Raw genomic sequence first — 19351 nt, forward strand, 5'->3', positions numbered from 1 at the left:
TGGGTGTCTTATTCGACCCTCAACTGTCTTTTCTTCCCCACATTCCAAGCCATGACCCGCTCTGCCTTCCCTCACCTCCGTAACATCGCCCGACTCCGCCACTACCTTAACCCTCAGTCCGCTGAAACTCTTGTTCATGCCTTCATCACCTCCAGGCTCGACTATGCAAACGCCCTGCGCGTCGGCCTTCCCAACTCCTCCCTCCACAGCTGCAGATAATCCAGAACTCTGCAGCCCATGTCCTCTCCAGCACCAAACTCCGTGACCCCATCTCCCCCTCTCTTGCCCGACTCCACTGGCTCCCTATCCTTCAGAGGATCCAGTTGAAGATCCTGGTCCTCACATACAAAACCCTTCATGGTCTCACCCCCACCCTACCTCTGTGACCTCCTAACCCCCTACCAACTCGCCCGTTCCCTCCGCTCAGCCGGCTCCGGCCTACTCCATGTCCCCCGACCCACCCACCCCACCATTGGTGGGAGAGCCTTCAGCCACTCTGCCCCCAACCTCTGGAATTCCATCCCCTCAAGACCCTCCTCTTTGACCATGCCATCGGCTACCCCCCTTCCCCTCCACTCCCTTCTCCCCCCCCCCCCCCCCCCCACCGACCCCAGCTCGGGTCTGAAATGCTGTACACTATCCAGCGACTTGGGACGTCCTCCCGACATGAAAGGCGCTATACAAATGTAATCTTGTTGTTGTTGTTCTCTACTCCCAAACTACCGCCCCATCTCCAACCTCCCCTTCCTCTCCAAGGTCTTGGGATGGGTTGTGCTTCTCAGCTTCGTTACTTCCTCTCCCACCACTCCCTTCTCGAGCCCCTCCAATTAGGTTTCCGTGCTTCCCACAGCGCAGAAACAGCCCTGGTCAAAGTAACAAATGACATTCTGTCCATCTGCGACCAGGGCTCCCTCTGCCTCCTCGTCCTACTCAACCGCTCTGCTGCTTTCGACACCGTCGACCACTCTATCGTCATCTACCGCCTATTCTCTCACCTCAACCTCCACGGCTCTGTCCTTGACTGGTTCAGATCGTATCTCTCACACCTCCTGCACTTCATCTCCTCAAACTGTTTCTCCTCTAGCCCTCGGACCGTCCCTTGCGGTGTTCCTCAAGGCTCTGTCCTTGGTCCCCTCCTCTTCAATATCTATATGCTCCCTCTTGGTGATATCAACCACAGACATGGGGTCAAGTTCCACATGTATGCGGATGACATGTATGCAGATGACACCCAACTCTAACTCTCTGCCTCCATCCTTGACTCCAGGACCACTGCTGTCCTGAAAGAATGTCTGTCAGACATCAAGTCCTGGATGAGAGCTAACTTTCTTCAGTTGAATGTCAACAAGACTGAGGCTCCTGATTGGCTCCCGTCAGCGCCTCCTCACCTCAGGCGCTGACAGCATCACCATCCATGGTTGAACACTCCACCTTGCTAAGCCAGTCCAGAACCTTGGGGTCTTACTTGACCCTCAACTATCCTTTCTACCCCACATCTGCGCCATGACCTGCTCTGCCTTCCCCACCTCTGCAACAGCACCCGTTTCTGCCACGGTCTCACACCACAGGCCGCCGAAACCCTCAGACACGCATTCATTACATCCAGGCTTGACTATGCTAACTAATTGCTTGTTGACCACCCAAACTCCTCCCTCCACAAGCTACAGATCATCCAGAACTCTGCAGCCCGTGATCCTATCACCCCCATCCTCACCCAACTCCACTGGCTTCCCATCACACAGAGTATACAGTTCAAGAACCTGGTCCTCACCTTCAAAGCCCTCCATGGTCTTGCTTCCCCCTACCTCTGCGACCTCCTAACCTGTTCACTTCCTCAGCGGGCTCTGGCCTGCTTCATTTATCCTGCCTCGCTCGCCCCACTATCGGCGGGTGGGCCTTCTGCCACTCTGCCCCAACCCTCTGGAACTCCATCCCGCAGTCCCTCCGTCTCACCCTCTCCCTCGCCACATTCAAGGCCCATTACAAGACCCTCCTCTTTGACCGTGCTTTTGATCTCCCTGCTTTCCCCCCTGCCCTCCACCCTCCCCAACCCCTACCCCCAGCTTGGGTCCGTAACTCTGTCTGTCCAGTGCCTTAAGATGTCCACCCGAAGTGAAAGACACTATACAATGTAATTTTGTTGTTGTTGTTAGGAACAGAGTGTAAATGTTGTGTCCCCCGCTACATGTACACCTGAGTCCTGTAGCTCAGTGGTTAGAGCGCTCGCCTTGCAAGCGAGAGGACCTGGATTCAGTTCCAGAGCAGGGTGAAACTTAGACAATTGGCTGCCGTGTTTCACCCACAGAATATACAGTCAATTTATTTTACAGTGCATCCTATGAAGCACTTTGAGACGTCTCAAAGACTTGATAAGGCACTGTATCAAATGCAAGATTATTATTATTATTATTTCAACACACTTTAGGATTGTGTACTGCTGTAAGTATTGTTGATCAGATAGAGAGTGGGGGACTGTAAGAGGCCAAGTGATCTTCAGCAGTGTTGCTGGTTAAAAGTCAGGTGCCGTGTGATCAAGACAGTATGATCTGTACCACGGGAAGCTGGCAATAGGCAATAAATAGGCACTGGATTTGGTGCTGTCACGGTTCATAGGTTCTGTAAATAATATTTATAGTTCATATGTTTGGGGATGGCTGTCTCTTTAAGAAGGTTTGTGATTTAAACGTGGAGTCCTGTAGCTCAGTGGTTAGAGCACTCGCTTTGCAAGTGAGAGACCTGAGTTCAATTCCAGGCAGAGGGCGAAACCTCGGGCAAGTTTCCTTACTCCACACAGAGCCTAATAATAATCCCTCCAAAACCAAAGACAATAATAAATTGGTCATTTTCAATCTACGACTGTTTGTGGGACATTGCTGTGCGCAATTGGCTGCCGCGTTCGCCCACAAATATACAGTCAATTCACTTTACAGTGTGTTCTGTGAAGCACTTTGGGACGTCCTCCCGACGTGAAAAGCGCTATATCAAAAATGCAAGGATTATTATTATTATTATTATTATTATTATTATAAACATGACAAACCACTTTTATTTAAAATAGCTTTGATGACAAAATCTGAAAATTATCTGAGTAGAGTAGAAGCTTTTAGTGGGAGAGAGGACACAGTTCTTAGAGTGGAAAAAACACTCCACAGTGATGCACTGTTTAAGGGGAGGAGCCAAATTTCCTTATAAGTGAACTCAGTGTTTTCAGTTCTGTCTCTTTAAGTGCAAATCAAGATGCCGTCTTCATTGCCTTATCGCTACCAGGCCGCTGAGTCCAGCAACTACCTGTTTTGTATATTTCCCTACCTCCCCTCCTTAAGAATTTACAGTCTGCATCACTCAGTCCGCCATAATGTAACAATTACTTGGAAATAATATCAAATTGAAATATATATTTTATTAGCTTTCTTTTTATTAAATCTGAAATCAAAAGCCAGAGAAATGTATGAATTCTGCTTCAGAACCACAATGGCAATGTGTGTGCAAAGAATCTGCAGCTAAATCCCCTTCAAAATGTATTGTGATTCACCACTACCGTCTAAACAAACAGTACTAAGCGCTTGTTCAGAGTGTGAAAGGCCGCCTGGGCCACAGTGGCTACATATGCTGCATTTTATTTTGAAACGTGTCTCCTGCCTGAATCCTAATCTACCATTTGCAATTCAATGGACACAATGCTGCTATCAGGACTTGTTGATCCAACTTGTGGTCCAAAAGCTGCCTCTGTGCTTTATACAGTAATGGCAATCTTCATATACGATGGTCATTTACTGAATGTTTCTGTGATTAAGGACGACACTGATGTCTATTCAGTTATGATCAACGTCCAGCACAAATCCAATACAAGATTTTACATCACACATACACTTAGTATTTAAGGACGGTTTAAATTAAACAGTAATTCAATAACCCTCTCAGCCTTGCGATCCCAGGCCTATTAGACTTTTGCATTTTGTTAAACAGTCTATACAGTCTTTTAATTAGGAATTGTGCATGGGAGCCTCAGTATAGCATCACATTGTTTGAGAATTCTACAATTATATATACGCCAAACCAATTCCTGTCTATGCCTATATCCTCTACTACCTACTAGATTATATATGTGCCTATATAATCTACTCCTCGTTTTAATGCTTTAGGTCATAATGTTTATAAATTGTTAGATCTCATTTACATTGAAATGCAATCTTAATGCTAATTTCATCTATATAGGAGTGAATTCCCTGACTTATAAACTGACTCCTGTGTTTCCTGATCCACACACACCCAGAATCCAATTTGCTTGTTATTGATGCCTGTCTGATATTCTCCTTGCCTTTATCAGCTTGTTACTGATATTATTTGCACAACTTCCTCTTTACAACTTTGATATCAGCTTATGTCTATTTGTGCACTTTCTCGCTTCATTTTGCAATACTGTTTTTAATTAGAACAATAAAATTAAAGGGAAACTAAGATGGATAGAGACAGCCGTGTACAAACAGAAAATATAACGTAATTTTTACATATTATATGGAATATTAGGTATTTTGTAAAAGTGGAGTGAGACCACTTTTATTTTGGAGGGACTTGTTGACCAGGATAATGCATTCCTATGATCCTCAAATATATCCCTTAAGATCCCAGTATTGGATCTCAAACTACAATTAGACAACTATGGCACAATCATTTCCAAGTTTTACTACATATGATGTGCCTTAATTCCAAAAGGTGCATTTAAGAAACATTTCTGTCTTGATCCCAATGAAGCTGACTCTACATTGAGTTACAGATCAAACTGATTGGGGTATGGATTCCAGCACAAATAAATGGTGTTGCAGCAATCCAGTGAATCAGTCTTAGACTATCATGAGTTGAACTTTTGCATAAAATGTATTCTAACCTCAAAGGTTGTTTGCACAATGGGGTGAGGTCACTGTACAACAACAACAACAACAAGAATCCATTTATAAAGCGCCTTTCACGTCAGGAGGACGTCCCAAGGCGCTGCACAGTTGGGTCAGGACCCGAGCAGGGGGAAATGGTCAGGGTGAGGGGAGGGAAGGGAGGGAGCGAGGAGGGGGGAAATGGTCAGGGTGAGGGGAGGGAAGGGAGGGAGCGAGGAGGGGGAAGAGAGTCGAGAGGGGAGCTGAAGGCACGGTCAAAGAGAAAGATTTTGAGACCGGCCTTGAAGGAGGAGAGGGAGGAAGCGGCGAAGGCACTGGGGGACGGAGTTCCAGAGCCTCGGGGCTGAGAGGCTGAAGGCCCGACCACCGATGGTAGGGAGGTTGGGGCGGGGGACGTGGAGCAGACCGGAGCCGGAGGAACGGAGGGTACGGGCAGGTAGGTAGGGGGATAGTAGGTCAGAGAGGTAGGAGGGAGCAAGGCCGTGGATGGTCTTGTAGGTGAGGATGAGGATCTTGAAATCAATCCTCTGTGGGATGGGGAGCCAGTGGAGGCGAGCGAGGGTGGGAGTGATGTGGTCCCGAAGCCTGGTGCGGGACAGTACACGAGCTGCAGAGTTCTGAATGACCTGCAGCTTGTGGAGGGAGGTGGCGGGAAGGCCGGCGAGGAGAGAGTTCCCATAGTCCAGCCTTGAGGTGACAAAGGCGTGGACCAGGGTTTTAGCAGCGTGAGGGGTGAGGTAGTGCCGTAGTCTGGCGATGTTCCGGAGGTGATGGAAGGCGGTGCCAGTTGTGGTGCGGATGTGAGGGAGAAAGGACAGCTCAGGGTCGAACAAAACGCCGAGCTTCCTGACTGGCTTTGAGAGGTGGAGAGTGCAGTCTTGGATGCTGATGGTGTCGGCGCCTGAGGTGCGGAGGCGCTGACGTGAGCCAATCAGGAGGGCCTCGGTTTTTCGCACGTTGAGCTGAAGAAAGTTGTCTCTCGTCCAAGACTCGATGTCAGACAGGCAGCTGTCAGGACATCGGTGGTCGTGGAGTTGAGAGTAGAGGAGGAAAGGTAGAGTTGGGTGTCATCCGCATACATGTGGAAGTTAACTCCATGTCTGAGGATGATCACTGTATTACGGAAAGCTGGAGTGAACAAATGAAGATGTTTAGAGAACTTTTTTAACATAGAGGGTTAATAGGACATAAAGGATTAAGCTATCCCAAATCATTTGTTGAATTATAAGTCAGTAGCTTTTAAAAATGGATTACAGAAACATTTGAAAAGGAAAATTTTAAATGAACGTGGGGGAAAAGTCAGAAGATCGGGACTTTTTTGGTCAGCCTGACACATACAGAAACCCATCACCATGCTTAAGAGTATCCAAACTGAACTGAGAATTCCATGCATCCCACCGACACATGGAAATTCTTTTATAATGTTGGATCTAATGCAAGGATTTCTAATCCTCTGACCAAACCTTCAGATCACTTAATCCAACAATTGTGTAAATGTATAATATATATCCTGTGTATATCTTGCTACTGCCAAACAGCTATGCATTTCAAAATGGCTTCTTAGAATCAAAGGAAAAAAATTAAAGATCAATACAACAGAAGCCACATCCTGTTTCCATGGAGTTCCAATGCAAGAGGTTTCACAGATCTATAGAGCGGCAACTTGTATCAATACTCCTACGGCTCATCTTTCTGATTCGATTTTATTTTGATGAGCCGCTACTCCTGATGGCTTTGTCTTAGTTACTCACCATGTTGTGCTGCAGAGCCCGGTTTCTTTAATAAGACATAAATAAAATGCTAATTACGTGCAGGCAGTTTACAATGGATGCCTTTCTCAGGTTATTATGTGGCGCTCAATCAACGGAAGATTTGCACAATATGCAACAAAACAGAATTTAATCTCATCACTGAGTTAGAATACAGAAATAAAAGGCTGAGCAGAATTGAAACATGAAACCATAATACACTATGTATTACCCTTTCCAGTGGCTTGGCTGGTTTGGAGTTAGAGATGTTGTTCATCATATATCCAGACATTCAGACTCGACTGCTCTTTCTCTTGATGAGTTTTATCAGTTCTCAGCCACAATGACAGAATTATAATAATAATAAGAGATTATTACCCCCGGAAACCAATCGACTGCCAATCGACTAAGAACCAGATTCCTACTTCCTGTGAGGCAAACAGAGGCGTATGTGTTGAGTAAGGAAACTTGACAAAGGTTTGGCCCTGCCTGGGAATCAAACACCTAGGGCCTCTCACTTGCAAGGCAAGTGCTCTAACCAATATAAATTACACAGTCCACAAATATAGTCACCTCACTTTAGAGTATATCACTTTGAGATGTCTCAACAACGTGATAAAGTGTATATCAAATGCAAGGATTATTATTATGTGAAAACAAATCAAGAAAAATGACCACTGCAGTTGAATTTTCACTAAATAGTAGGTGGTACCAACTAATCATTTCATTCCTTTCCTCAAAAACAATTATCACTTACATTTTGGATACACCAAGACAGTAGAAAAAGAGGATGTAGGTTGCAAAGGGCAATTTCAGGACAGTAGAATGAGATCAAAAGGACCGAAGGGCTTCTTCAATTGACCTAATTTTGTGGTCTTATCAAATGTGACTACTGCTGATTCATATTACTGCAACAACTTCCATAGATTTCCATTGAAAATGAGCAATAACATCAACAACAAAATTATGTTTATAGAGCACCTTTCATGTCAGGAGGATGTCCCAACAACAACAAAATTACATTTAAAGAGCACTTTCATGTTGGGAGGACGTCCCAACATGATTATATTAAGTGGCTCATGCTCTAAAATTAATATCAATATTCATTCAGTCTATTAATCATTGGGATGTGGCATCAAATAAAACGGTTTGTTTAAGCAGCGGGCCATGTTAAATTTAGTATTGGCTCTGTGCCAATATAAACACAAATGCTTTTTTGATCCAGTTGGGTCCTGCTTGTTTATTTTTTGCCATCACACTGTTCTGTTAGGGCACTTAAAGAAAATAGATATGGTCACAGTCATAACTACATGTTCTCACATCCATCCACATCAGAAAGAACATGACAATATAAATTCCACAAGGATTGCTTCATGTTTTAGATTTACAATTTAAGACCCATTTCTGGTAACATGGTAATCACAAAGAGTCCCCAATTTGATTTTTTAAAAAGAAAATACAACTCTTGACAAGAAATTGTTCTCATTCATGATGGATTAGAGTGACTTGCCCATGTTTAATTTACAAAACAAGCAGTTATTCTCAGAGGTATATCGATGGCCACGTCTTCAGCCACTAATGCCCAAAAGTTTTGGAACTCTCTCACCCAAGCCCTCCGCCTTGCCCCCTCCTTCCCCTCTTTTAGATCATGACTGAAAATCTTCCTCTTCGAGCGCACTTAGTTGCCTCCTCCCCCCCAGCTCGGTGTCAGGCTCTGAGACTCTGCCCCCCATGAAGGGTGCAAATGCATACAAGTTGTCGATGTTTGTAGAAGGTAATACAATATCAGTTCACTCGATCAGTCCAGTGTAAAGCCAACAGCTTGGATTGTCCTCAAGAATAGTTAAGAGGTAAAATCAATCGCTTCATTCAAATTTGAGCTGTTATTGTACATGCAAATATCCATCGTGATTTGAATAAACTGCCATAAACATTTCTAGCAGAGATCTGCTGCATTTAACTTGTAATGGCAAGTCCCGCGTGCCCCCCCCCCCCCATCCCACCCGCCACATATACACACACTCCCTTTCTCTTACTCCCTGTACAAAATTGTTTTCTTTCCAGTGAGCTGATGGAAAACTAACCGTTGTGGCTGAGAAAATTACAAGGGATGTATTCTTAAGGATATTGAAATAATGCTGTACGCAATTGGTGGTCGCATTTCACCCACAAAATACACAGTCAATTCACTTAACAATATATCCTGTGAGGCTCTTTGAGATGTCTTGAAGATGTGATGAGGCACTACATCAAATGCAAGGATTATTATTAGTATTAATATTATTATTAAGTGCCTTTAGCTGCTGGTCAATGTTTCACTAGCACATTGATGTAGAAACAAGAAATATAAGAAATCATCTAGGGTTCATTCCTGGGCCTGTTGCATAACAGGAGATCAAGGCATTGACACCACAGAAGTTGTTGTCAAATTGCTTTCTTTTGGAAGCTCTTAAGGAGGTGAGCCTAGCTGCTTTGTGTATACCTCCGTGATAGAAGTTGCCATGGGTTTATCTGACAATTACTTCCATCATGTGTTTCTCTTACTTTATCGGATAGGAAACATAGAGAACTAGAAAACTTGCTATGACTAATCATAGTTTGAGTTTGGGACAATAATAATAATCTTTGCATTTGATATAGCATCTTTTCACATCTTCTCAATGTCTCAAAGCGCTTCACAGAATAGACTGTAAAGTGAATTTACTGTATATTTTGTGGGTAAAACACGGCAGCCAAATGTGCACAGCAGTGTCCCATAGACAGTCGTGGATTGAGTAACCAAATTTTTTTTGAAGGAATTATTATCCCCCAGTAAAGCAATTCGCCAATCAACTAACAGCTGGATTCCTACTTATTGCTAGGTAAACAGAGGTGTGTGAAGTAAGGAAACTTGTCCAAGGTTTCGCCCTGCCTGGGAATTTAACCCAGTTCTCTCACTTGTGAGGCGAATGCTCTAACTACCGAGCTACAGGACTCCAAGCTTTGGGAGTTATCTTGGAGTTGTTCTGTTTGCTTGCTACAGCAAAGTTGCCATTGTATGCTTGTAATCTCTATGGCTGACAAGACCATGACTGCCTTAATATTATCTGCCTTGAGGTACTTGCAGCTATCTCTGGTTATTGCTTGCAATATTCGTGTGTCAGCCTGGCTTAGTGGTAGCATTCTTGTCTCTGAGTCAGAAGGTTGTAGGTTCAAGGCCCACTTCGGGACTTGGAATCACATCGTCTAAGATGGCATGATCCCATGGTGCTGTTCAAAGAGAAGGGGTTCTGGGCAGCAAATTCTCCAAATAAAATTGGTCACGTGCTGTTTATAGCTGTGTGCAAACTGGCTGCCACATTTTGCCAACAAAATACACAGTTAATTCACTTTACAGTATATCCTGTGAAGTGCTTTGAGAAGTCTCATCGACGTGACAACAGGCTGTTATCAAATACAAGGATTATTATACAGTGGATGACTGATATGAAGCACTGGTACAAAGTTTCAAAGTAACAATTTCATCACTACTCCCACAGTTCCATTCGCAAAGGAGGTTCCTCTGTTCACCATTTCACAAAGTTTATGTTATTCCCAAAAGAGCTCTAACTTCACCTGACGCTGCTTCCAAAGTGCTACATTCTGCTCCTGTATGACCTCCCAATTACGTTACACAAGACATACACTTCAATGTCTGTTTGTGGGACATTGTTTTGTGCAATTTGAGTGTGGGTATGCTTGTAAAATCAGAGTCTGTTCACTTGAGTGTAAATCCTGTGAAGCGCATTAAGATGTTCTTCCTGACATGAAAGGTACTATATCAAATGCAAGGATTATTATTATTTTCCAGGTGCTTTTATCTATTTTTTAATCAGTGTCTACATGGCCGTTAGTGCATAATTGTCTGTAAAGGTCAAGAGCATAATTTATTGTTGATTATAGTGCTTACCACAAATTATTATAAATGTGTTGTGATTGCAAGTATTAATTTGCTGACACTAAGTAATGTTGCTGTGGACCCCAAAAAGATATTTTTGGTACAGTTGTGACTGACCACAAAGTCCCCCCTCCCTCACCCTTTCATCACAAGTTACCATCACAAATCAAACCACTGGCACTTATGTAGTGCTCTTTCGCCAGACTACGGCACTACCTCACCCCTCACGCTGCTGAAACTCTGGTCCACGCCTTTATCACCTCAAGGCTGGACTATGGGAACTCTCTCCTCGCCGGCCTTCCCGACCCTCCCTCCACACTGCAGGTCATTCAGAACTCTGCAGCTCGTGTACTGTCCCGCACCAGACACCGCGACCACACCACACCCACCCTCGCTCGCCTCCACTGGCTCCCCATCCCCCAGAGGATCGAATTCAAGATCCTCACCCTCACCTACAAGGCCATTCACGGCCTTGCTCCCTCCTACCTCTCCGACCTACTATCCCCCTACCTACCTGCCCGTACCCTCCGTTCCTCCGGCTCCGGTCTGCTCCACATCCCCCACCCCAACTGCCCTACCATCGGTGGCCTTCAGCCTCTCAGCCCCAAGGCTCTGGAACTCTATCCCCCAGTGCCTTCGCCGCCTCCTCCCTTTCCTCCTTCAAGGCCGGTCTCAAGACCTTTCTCTTTGACCGTGCCTTCAGCTCCCCTCTCGACTCTCTACCCCCTCCTCGCTCCCTCCCTTCCCTCCCCCCACTCTGACCATTTCCCCCTCGTTCGGGTCCTGACCCAACTGTACAGCGCCTTGGGACGTCCTCCCGACGTGAAAGGCGCTCAATAAATGGAATCTTGTTGTTGTTGTTGTTGTTATAGCGAGATGTGTGTCGGAGAGCTTAACAGTGATGTGGTTTGATGTTGAGCTGGAAAGAGAGGGGAGGTGACCTAAAACATGTCTTCAAGGAAAATCCATATGTGATTTGAAGACGGACAAAGAGGGGGCAAGACAAAAGGATGAGTCAGGGAGTTCCAGAGATTTGGGACATAGTAGCTAATACCAAAAATAAGTTTCAATATTATTTTGTTATGTGGATAGCATATTGTGTTAGCAGACACGTTAGCAGTTCAATGTGGGATGAGCCAGTGTGTTTCTTCTGGAGATCAACTAAATTAATCTGAATCCCTGCCACTAGCCTGAGTCCAGTTCCTTCTTATTAATAAACCTGTGATGCCCCTTAGGAAACCTTACCAAAGCATAAATTGTCCCTTGCTGCACTATTGTACAGGGAAGAAAGCATTAAAATGTTAATTTCCAAAGCTCCGTCCTTTTCGTACCAATAAGACTTGTTACAAAAAAAGTTCCAAAGCATTTTTGCTTTAAGTCGTCTCCCCTCCTACAACAACTGCAACACCCCCCGAGGAACAGCTGCAACTGCCCCTGGGCTACTAGATACAGTGAGTGACGACTGTACACAGTGAGTGGCTAATGGGCACAATCCCGGGAACCCGCACTTCCGTGTTTTGAGAACCACCGCTCCCGCGTCAGAGCCCTTGATTGACAGTCCGACCCTCCCCCCGCCCACTCACGGTGACTGACGTGCCGCTCCTCCAATCACGAACTCGGAAATCCAGAATTGTCACCGCCCACTATCGTGACGTCACTTACCCAATCGGCGGAGAGAGAGGGCGTGACGCTCCGCCCCTCATCACCGCCCACCAATCACACGGCGCCGACACCCAAAGTCGGGCCCCGCCCCCGAGGGGCAGTTTCATGGTTTCGCTGCTTTAGTGAATGTACGTGAGGGGGAGGGACCTGCGGGGGGGGGGGGAGCTGCGGGGGGGGGGGGGGAGCTGCGGGGGGGGGGGACTGCGGGGGGGGGGGAGCGGGGGGGGGGACTGCGGGGGGGGGGGAGCTGCGGGGGGGGAGCTGCGGGGGGGGGGGGGGAGCTGCGGGGGGGGGGGGAGCTGCGGGGGGGGGGGGGGGAGCTGCGGGGGGGGGAGCTGCGGGGGGGGGGAGCTGCGGGGGGGGGGGAGCTGCGGGGGGGGGGGGAGCCTGGGGGGGGGGGGGGGGGAGGGAAGCTGCGGGGGGGGGGAGCTGCGGGGGGGGGGGGGGGAGCTGCGGGGGGGGGGGGAGCTGCGGGGGGGGGGGGGAGCTGCGGGGGGGGGGGAGCTGCGGGGGGGGGGCGGGCCCTTATTAATAATAATAATCGTGGCATTTGACACAGCGCCTTATCACATCGTCGAGACGTCTCAAAGTGCTTCACAAGAAATACTGTAAAGTGTAGTGACTTGTATATTTACGGGTGAAACTTCTCTTTTTTCCCTCCTGCAAAGGGAGAGAGTGGGGGGAGAGATGGGGTGGGGGGAGAGAAGTAGGAGAGAGGGGGAAGAGGGGAGGAGAGAGGAGGAGGGGGGAGAAAAGAGGGGGGAAGGGATGGGGAGAGGGAGGGAAAGAGGAGGAGAGAGGGAGTGGGGAGGGAGAGAGGTGTAACGTGAGGCGGAGCTCAGAAGCGGTGACGAGGTTTGGTATCAAATACCCAGTGAGCGGCAGTGAGGAGCGACTCGAACTCATTGTTCGCTGTTTGCTCTGCAGCTCAGAGCGCTCTCTCCTCTGTTTGTCTCTCCTCTGTGTCTCTGTGGTTTTACTGCCCCAATCCCCCCCCCTCCATCCATCCATCTTCGCACTTTGCCAGTTCCTCTTTGCTTTTTTTCTCTTTCTTATTTTCCATTCTTTCCTTTTTAAAGCAACCGTCTTTTCAGCTGCAAAACCAGAAGGATAATAAGGGGAGCAAGTCAGAAAGAGTGACCAACAAACAACCTTTTCTTTTGGTTCTTACAAACGCGGAGCAATGTCAGACACCAAGATAGAGACTGCCACCGAGGCTCCCTCCCCCGCTAAGGTAACTCAGTCACACACACACTCACAGTCACACACACCCACACATTGTCTTGTGTTCGCGAACAACAAAAAGAATGTTTGCAAAGTGCAGCGGCGGGGATTCAAGTTGAGATGATTGTAGAAACCGGTCAGTCGGTCTCTCGCTTATTTTGTGCTGTGGCGGCGGGACTGGGATGTGTTGCAAAAAAGGGTGAAACGGGAATATTGGACCGAACTGATTGTCTGTGTGTGTCTCTGTGTCTGTCTCTATGTGTCCCTATGTGTCTGTCTCTGTGTGTGTGTCTCTATGTGTCTGTGTGTGTGTCTATGTGTCTCTATGTATCTGTCAGTCTGATGCAAACTGTTAGGAATAGGAATCGCCACTGACGATGACCGGTGGAAAGTTAACGCTTTTTGACACGGTTTGTTCCTCTTTTTTTCCACTCTTCTCTTTCTATTCAACCTCTCTCCTCTCTTTCAAACCTTTCTTTTTTTCTCTCTTTCTCTTCAGTCTCCTTTCTAAACTTCTTTCTCGCAACCCCGTGTGAAGGGCGCTGTATAAATGTAAGTTGTTGTTTCTCTTCCACCTCTCTCGCAGTTCTCTTTTGGTAGAAGGACCAACAAAGTAGTAAAGAAGTGGGTTTAGGTTGGGGGGGAGAGAGAAATCGGCTGTCAAAAGAGCCTGAGAGGTGGTTGTTTCTCCGTGAAACCACGGGATGGGGAGGGGGGGAGAGAGTTAAGATCTCGGGCTGTGTTGGAGGTAAGTGAAGTTGGGAGTTTTTTTTAGATATAAATGCCGTGCGTTTGAGGAGAGAAAGCGCGTCTTTGTTTCCCTTTGCGGGGATCCAGTCCTCTCTCTCCTCTTCCCCCATTCCCACTCTCATTTGATCTGACTGTGAAACAGAGAGACACTTTATATAAATGTATCTGTTTTTTATAGAACTCATGGCTTGAACTCGGTCGTGTTTTTCTTTCTTTCTCCCACCCCTCCATCTGTCTCTCTCTGAATCTTTAAAGAAAAACATTAAAGGTGATGGCGTCTCTCCCCGCGAGTAACTCAATATTGCAGCAACATCGAGAAACCCGCGATCTCTCCCTCTCTCCGCGCACCTTTGTCGCCTCTCTGTGTGTGTGTGTATGTTTTTCTTTATTTCTTTTCTTTTTATTCCTTTCCTCCCGGATTTCTATTGAAATGAGAAGCCCTTAATTTGGCGCCAGAGATGACCTTCACTCGTGTGTCAGCCCGTGGATAGTGTCGGCCTCTCTGGCTCTCTGTACACATTGCCGAGGGTCAAGTTGGGAGTTTGTTTGTTCGCCTCTATGTTGACTGCGCGTCCAGTTTTATCGGCATTAAAACATCACCTCCTTCATTCCTCTCCCCCCCCCCCCCACCCCCTCACAACCCCCTCCCCTCAGTCTGACCTGCATCATCTGTTCATTCACACAGCGTTTACGTGAGACCAGAGGGAGTTATTTACTTTAAAATATTTCGCGTAGTTTGTGATCATGGTGAACAAATAAATCGATGACTTTGTTTGGTGCCCATCTAACGCACGCACTGTTTTTAGGAACATTTTAATGAGGTTGTACATGTTTGGCAATTTTGTGTTCAAAGTTATTAAACCGAGGTTTGATGCGTTTCATTTCATTACATTATCGTTTACCTCTACTTTCTCTCCTCCCCACCCCCACCCTAATAAAAGAGACCTTTTGGTTATTAGCTGCCGACATACAGAGGAAGGCTTTGATGGGATCATGTCGCCTCCTCAATAGGTTCAGATGCTCCGCGTCTCCTACTCTCTCGCTTTCTCTTGATATTTTTTCTCGGAAAGAGCCGGGGTTTGAGAGTGAGAGGAAGTCGAGTTTGACTTGATATCGTTTGTGTTACGTGTGTGTTTGTGTGTTTTTAGATTAAACTTTTTATATTTTTATCTATCGCTGGCTTTGTTCCCAAACTGATTTGGGGAAAAAACAACCCCCAAAGGATGTCATTGGGGGATCATGTTTTTGACCTTTTAGCAAAAGGGGGGAAGGATGCGCGGGGCCGAGGGGGGAGAGAGAGAGAGAGATGGGACCTGGCAATATGTGGTTGTGGCGTGATGTTGTCTGTAAACGGATAAGGATAAAGCGGATAAAGATTAGGGAAGAATTTAATAAAAAAAGTGAGTCCAGATCGGGCAGCGTAAGGGAGGGCGGAGAGGATCACATTAAGGAGGGAACTCGGGAGATTTGGGGGAGGAGAGAGAGAAATATCGAAGACTTTGGAAGCAGCAAATCCCTAACGTGGGTTGATGTTATTGGATGAAGCAAAGCTGTTTTTTTCAGATTTTCCATTTTGTTATTGGGGCGGATTCTTTCTTTATATAAAAGGCAACTTTTCCTAAAAGCCTTTATTTCGGTTTCAAGCCGCTTCAACTGTGTGCGTGTTTCTGTTTGTATGTACTGTATATATTTGTTTATATATGTATACTGTATGTATATATATATATATACCGAAGGAAAAAAAACATTTCGGATTCGCTACAGTCGAGCGAGAGAGAAAATAGCCATTGAGTCGGTGGAACGAATGTTTAATTTAATTGTCCAATTACTTGCACATTGTTCAATTGCAATTAATGCTGGAGATGCAAAGCGCCGAGTTGTGTACATGTCCCGCTGGGCTGAGGTTAGACCGAGACAATAGGGGCACACAATGCCCTGTGGCTTGGAAACGACCTACATTTAATCGGGACAAAGCGACAGAAGGGCAACACCTCGCGATGGCATTGGGGGGAGGAAGGGCGGACGCATCAAAGCCATTTTACGGGGGGGGGAGAAAAGGAAAGCGCTTAAAGGTGCCATTGATGGTGATATTTTTTATTGAAATAAGATTAGGGTTACTTTGTGGAAGGGTTTTTATTTTAGATGGCACATATTATTCTATGCGACAGTTTCGAAGGGCTTCAGAACCTTTGAGGCAGAACCTTTTTCGATATAAAACTGATTTTTATCTAATAAATTTATTTGAAGCAGTCATTGATGGCTTTTATTTCAATCTGAATTGACATGTAGGCAGTAAAATTGAACTAGACGAAAAAAACTATTTCGTAAAGCAAACAGTGTTCACTTACACTTGCCCCTACTTCTATTTCCAGGAACTCAAAGGTGGAAAAGCAGCAGAAACTGAAAATGGCAAGGGTGATAAACCGGCCAATGGAAAAGCTGTAAGTTGCTGAACCATTTGCCTTCGGTATTACCTTCTGGACAAGTGTTTTTTTTGGTCAAATGGGTGATGTCATGCTTTTTTCCTGCCTTGGACATGATGCCCATATTCCAATAAGCTGCCCTGATCTGACTTGGCTTTTTTCCCCCCCAATTCACTTTGATCAGGAGAAGGAGAATGGAGAACGGGAAGTTGAGGAAAACACAGATGAGGTAGAAGATGAAGAAAGTGAAGATGTTGGTGAGGAAGATGAGGAGGAAGATGAGGAAGAAGGTAAGCCTTTATGTCTTCCTCTAGATTCTTCAGGTGTCTTTGTGAGGAGCATACACGGATGTTGAAGTGAGTGGTGAACGTGTTGGATTGACTTGGGGCAAAGATATTACCAAAAAGAGTGTCCCATTTGCACAGGTCTGAAGTATGGGCTTCATGAATCCTTGATAAGAACTGTGTCCCTTCTATTTGCAAGACTAACATATCAACATTTTCTTTTAATCCCCAGAGGGGAGGGTAGGATGTGCAACATTCCTGGCTGGAGTCTTTGTGGCACTGTAATTGCAGTGGGGAGGTATGATTCAGTGATTTTCAGCCCCTCCCTTGCAGGGATCTTGTAGGAGTTTCCAGTTGGTGTGTCCTATTGCATTTCTTGTTTGTTTCCATTTGTCTAACTGAAAAATGTGCATTCTTGTGGTCTCTACAGTGACTCCAGTGGCCAATTGGGAGAATAGCAGAAGTTTACAAAGTGCGATTGGAATTGGAGTGCTCTTTGTGACCAGTGGTATTGCACAGAGCAGATTGAGACTTGGACGAAATGAAATGGCTGCAAGTCAATGGACCACACATTGTTTTTTTTCACAAACAATGAACAATAGTCAAGATTATATTCTTGAATTTTTCAGACGTCTCATATGCAGGGTTCATTGTTCCTAAACAAGGCTGATTTTACCCTCAAATGAGAGTATGAGGGAGTCCGAAATAAGTTTCAAATGAAATGTGGTTATTGTACAAATGATTACCCATCGAAAGGACACATTTCCTGTACTTATTTTAGGATATTAAACAGACAACTTTCTTTCTCTTTTAGATGAGGAAGGCGATGAGGACGAGTGTGAGTCACCTGCAGCGAAACGGGCGGCTGAAGATGATGAGGTAACTTGTTTCCAAATATATTGTTTTCAATACAAAAAAACACAGAAAATAACCTGCTTTCTTTACCCACTTGTTCAGCTTCACAGCTTGTGGAATCGTGCCATAGGTACCATGACCAGTAAATCCACATGAAAAGTGACTAAATCTGCTTCTCTCTCATTTCTCCCTTCCCCCTTCCCCATCCCCTTCACACTTGTATAACTCTTGATAAAGTGAGTATGGAAAGTAAGAACTTCAGACCTAATATGTCAGTCCTTTGCTACAATGTGGTCGTTCAGTGATGTTTTATTTTTTTTAAAAGTGAGAAAATACACCAATTCTTACAGCTCCAATTTTTTCCGATTCCCCCCAGGGCAAGGTTGAAACCAAGAAGCAGAAAACAGATGGTGCTGACTAAACTGCATTTCCATCCACATTCTACCCCCACCCACCCCCCCATTTTTCTGTTGGAAAAAGTGGTCACCATTAAGTAGTGTACACCAGTACAAGAAAACTGCAGGATTTTTAAAATAAACCATAAAAATTACTAAGAATTCATGGCCCTACTTTCTTAAAATCCTAAAGGAGAATTTGTTTGTATTTTTATTTACATTTTATATTTTTGTACATACAGTTGGAGGTCAGCCAATTTAAACCATGATCTCCGGCGACCAAACAGGGCTTTGATATTCTTCTGTAAAACAGACTTTTACTGGTGGTTTGACCACATCATGACCACATTATCTTAAAGGTAACCTGTAAAAACAATTAATCTGTGCATTCCAATAACCTTGTGTATGTACTTTAGCTGTACTATAAGTAGTTGGTTTGTATGAGGTGGAAAGGCCAAAGATCAAGGTTTTGTCTATGAAATACTGTCCATTATGGCCTATTGTATGTGTGAAACAGTTTGTCCAATAAACCGGAATTTTATTTTGCTGAGTTTTTCTGATGAATCGTCTCCTTGAGATTATTTTTTTGAAAAAAAAGCATTTTCTAAGGAACACCTTGCAAAGGGGGCGTCGGAGGGAGGAGAGAAAACAGGCATTTAGGTGGGAATAATATTAAACTCATTTTGGTTTTCCAGTTTGTTAATTTTAATGTTGAGAAAGAAGTTCAATGAACCTGGATAGGAAAATGAAAAAAATGGTAAGTAGATGGATGGAGGGGATAGATTTACACTCGCAGACTGTTCATGATTTTTATGGACTCTATTTTCAACCAGATTTGATATTTGTATAGCGCATTTCTCTTCATAGTCCTCCAATCCTGGGAATACTTCATTGCCATGCGCATTCTTTGAACGTCGAGTAATAGCTCATTTTAAACTGAAGTGAGCTTTTGTGGTATGAGCGATGCAGCCAACAGTATCATCAGTGAGTTTGTGTTTTAAGCCAATATAATAAGTTCTTCCATCTAATTGTTAAAACCAATTGACTGAATTATGATTCTTTTTGATCAGAGAAATTGTCAATTGCTGGAAGTTTGATTTCACAGCTTCTACCTGCGTGCTCATTTGTCAACCATTACCACTCTGTTTTAATAAACATTCTATATATTTGCTGCTTTGCATTGCTGCACAACATTGGCACCATAA

General features: G+C 45.2%; 1 protein-coding gene across 1 annotated transcript; it reads left to right on the forward strand.

Moving 5' to 3' along the window:
• Positions 1 to 13100: 13100 nt before the first annotated feature.
• On the forward strand, positions 13101 to 18710 carry ptmaa (prothymosin alpha a). Its single transcript, XM_007889195.2, has 5 exons — positions 13101 to 13449; positions 16562 to 16630; positions 16797 to 16902; positions 17711 to 17775; positions 18128 to 18710. Exons 1-5 carry the CDS (start codon positions 13399 to 13401, stop codon positions 18170 to 18172), a joined length of 336 nt encoding a protein of 111 aa, XP_007887386.1. The 5' UTR covers positions 13101 to 13398; the 3' UTR covers positions 18173 to 18710.
• Positions 18711 to 19351: the final 641 nt, after the last annotated feature.

The sequence above is a fragment of the Callorhinchus milii genome, unplaced genomic scaffold (genome assembly GCF_018977255.1).
Source record: "Callorhinchus milii isolate IMCB2004 unplaced genomic scaffold, IMCB_Cmil_1.0 Scaffold11, whole genome shotgun sequence".
Taxonomy (NCBI): Eukaryota; Metazoa; Chordata; class Chondrichthyes; order Chimaeriformes; family Callorhinchidae; genus Callorhinchus; species Callorhinchus milii.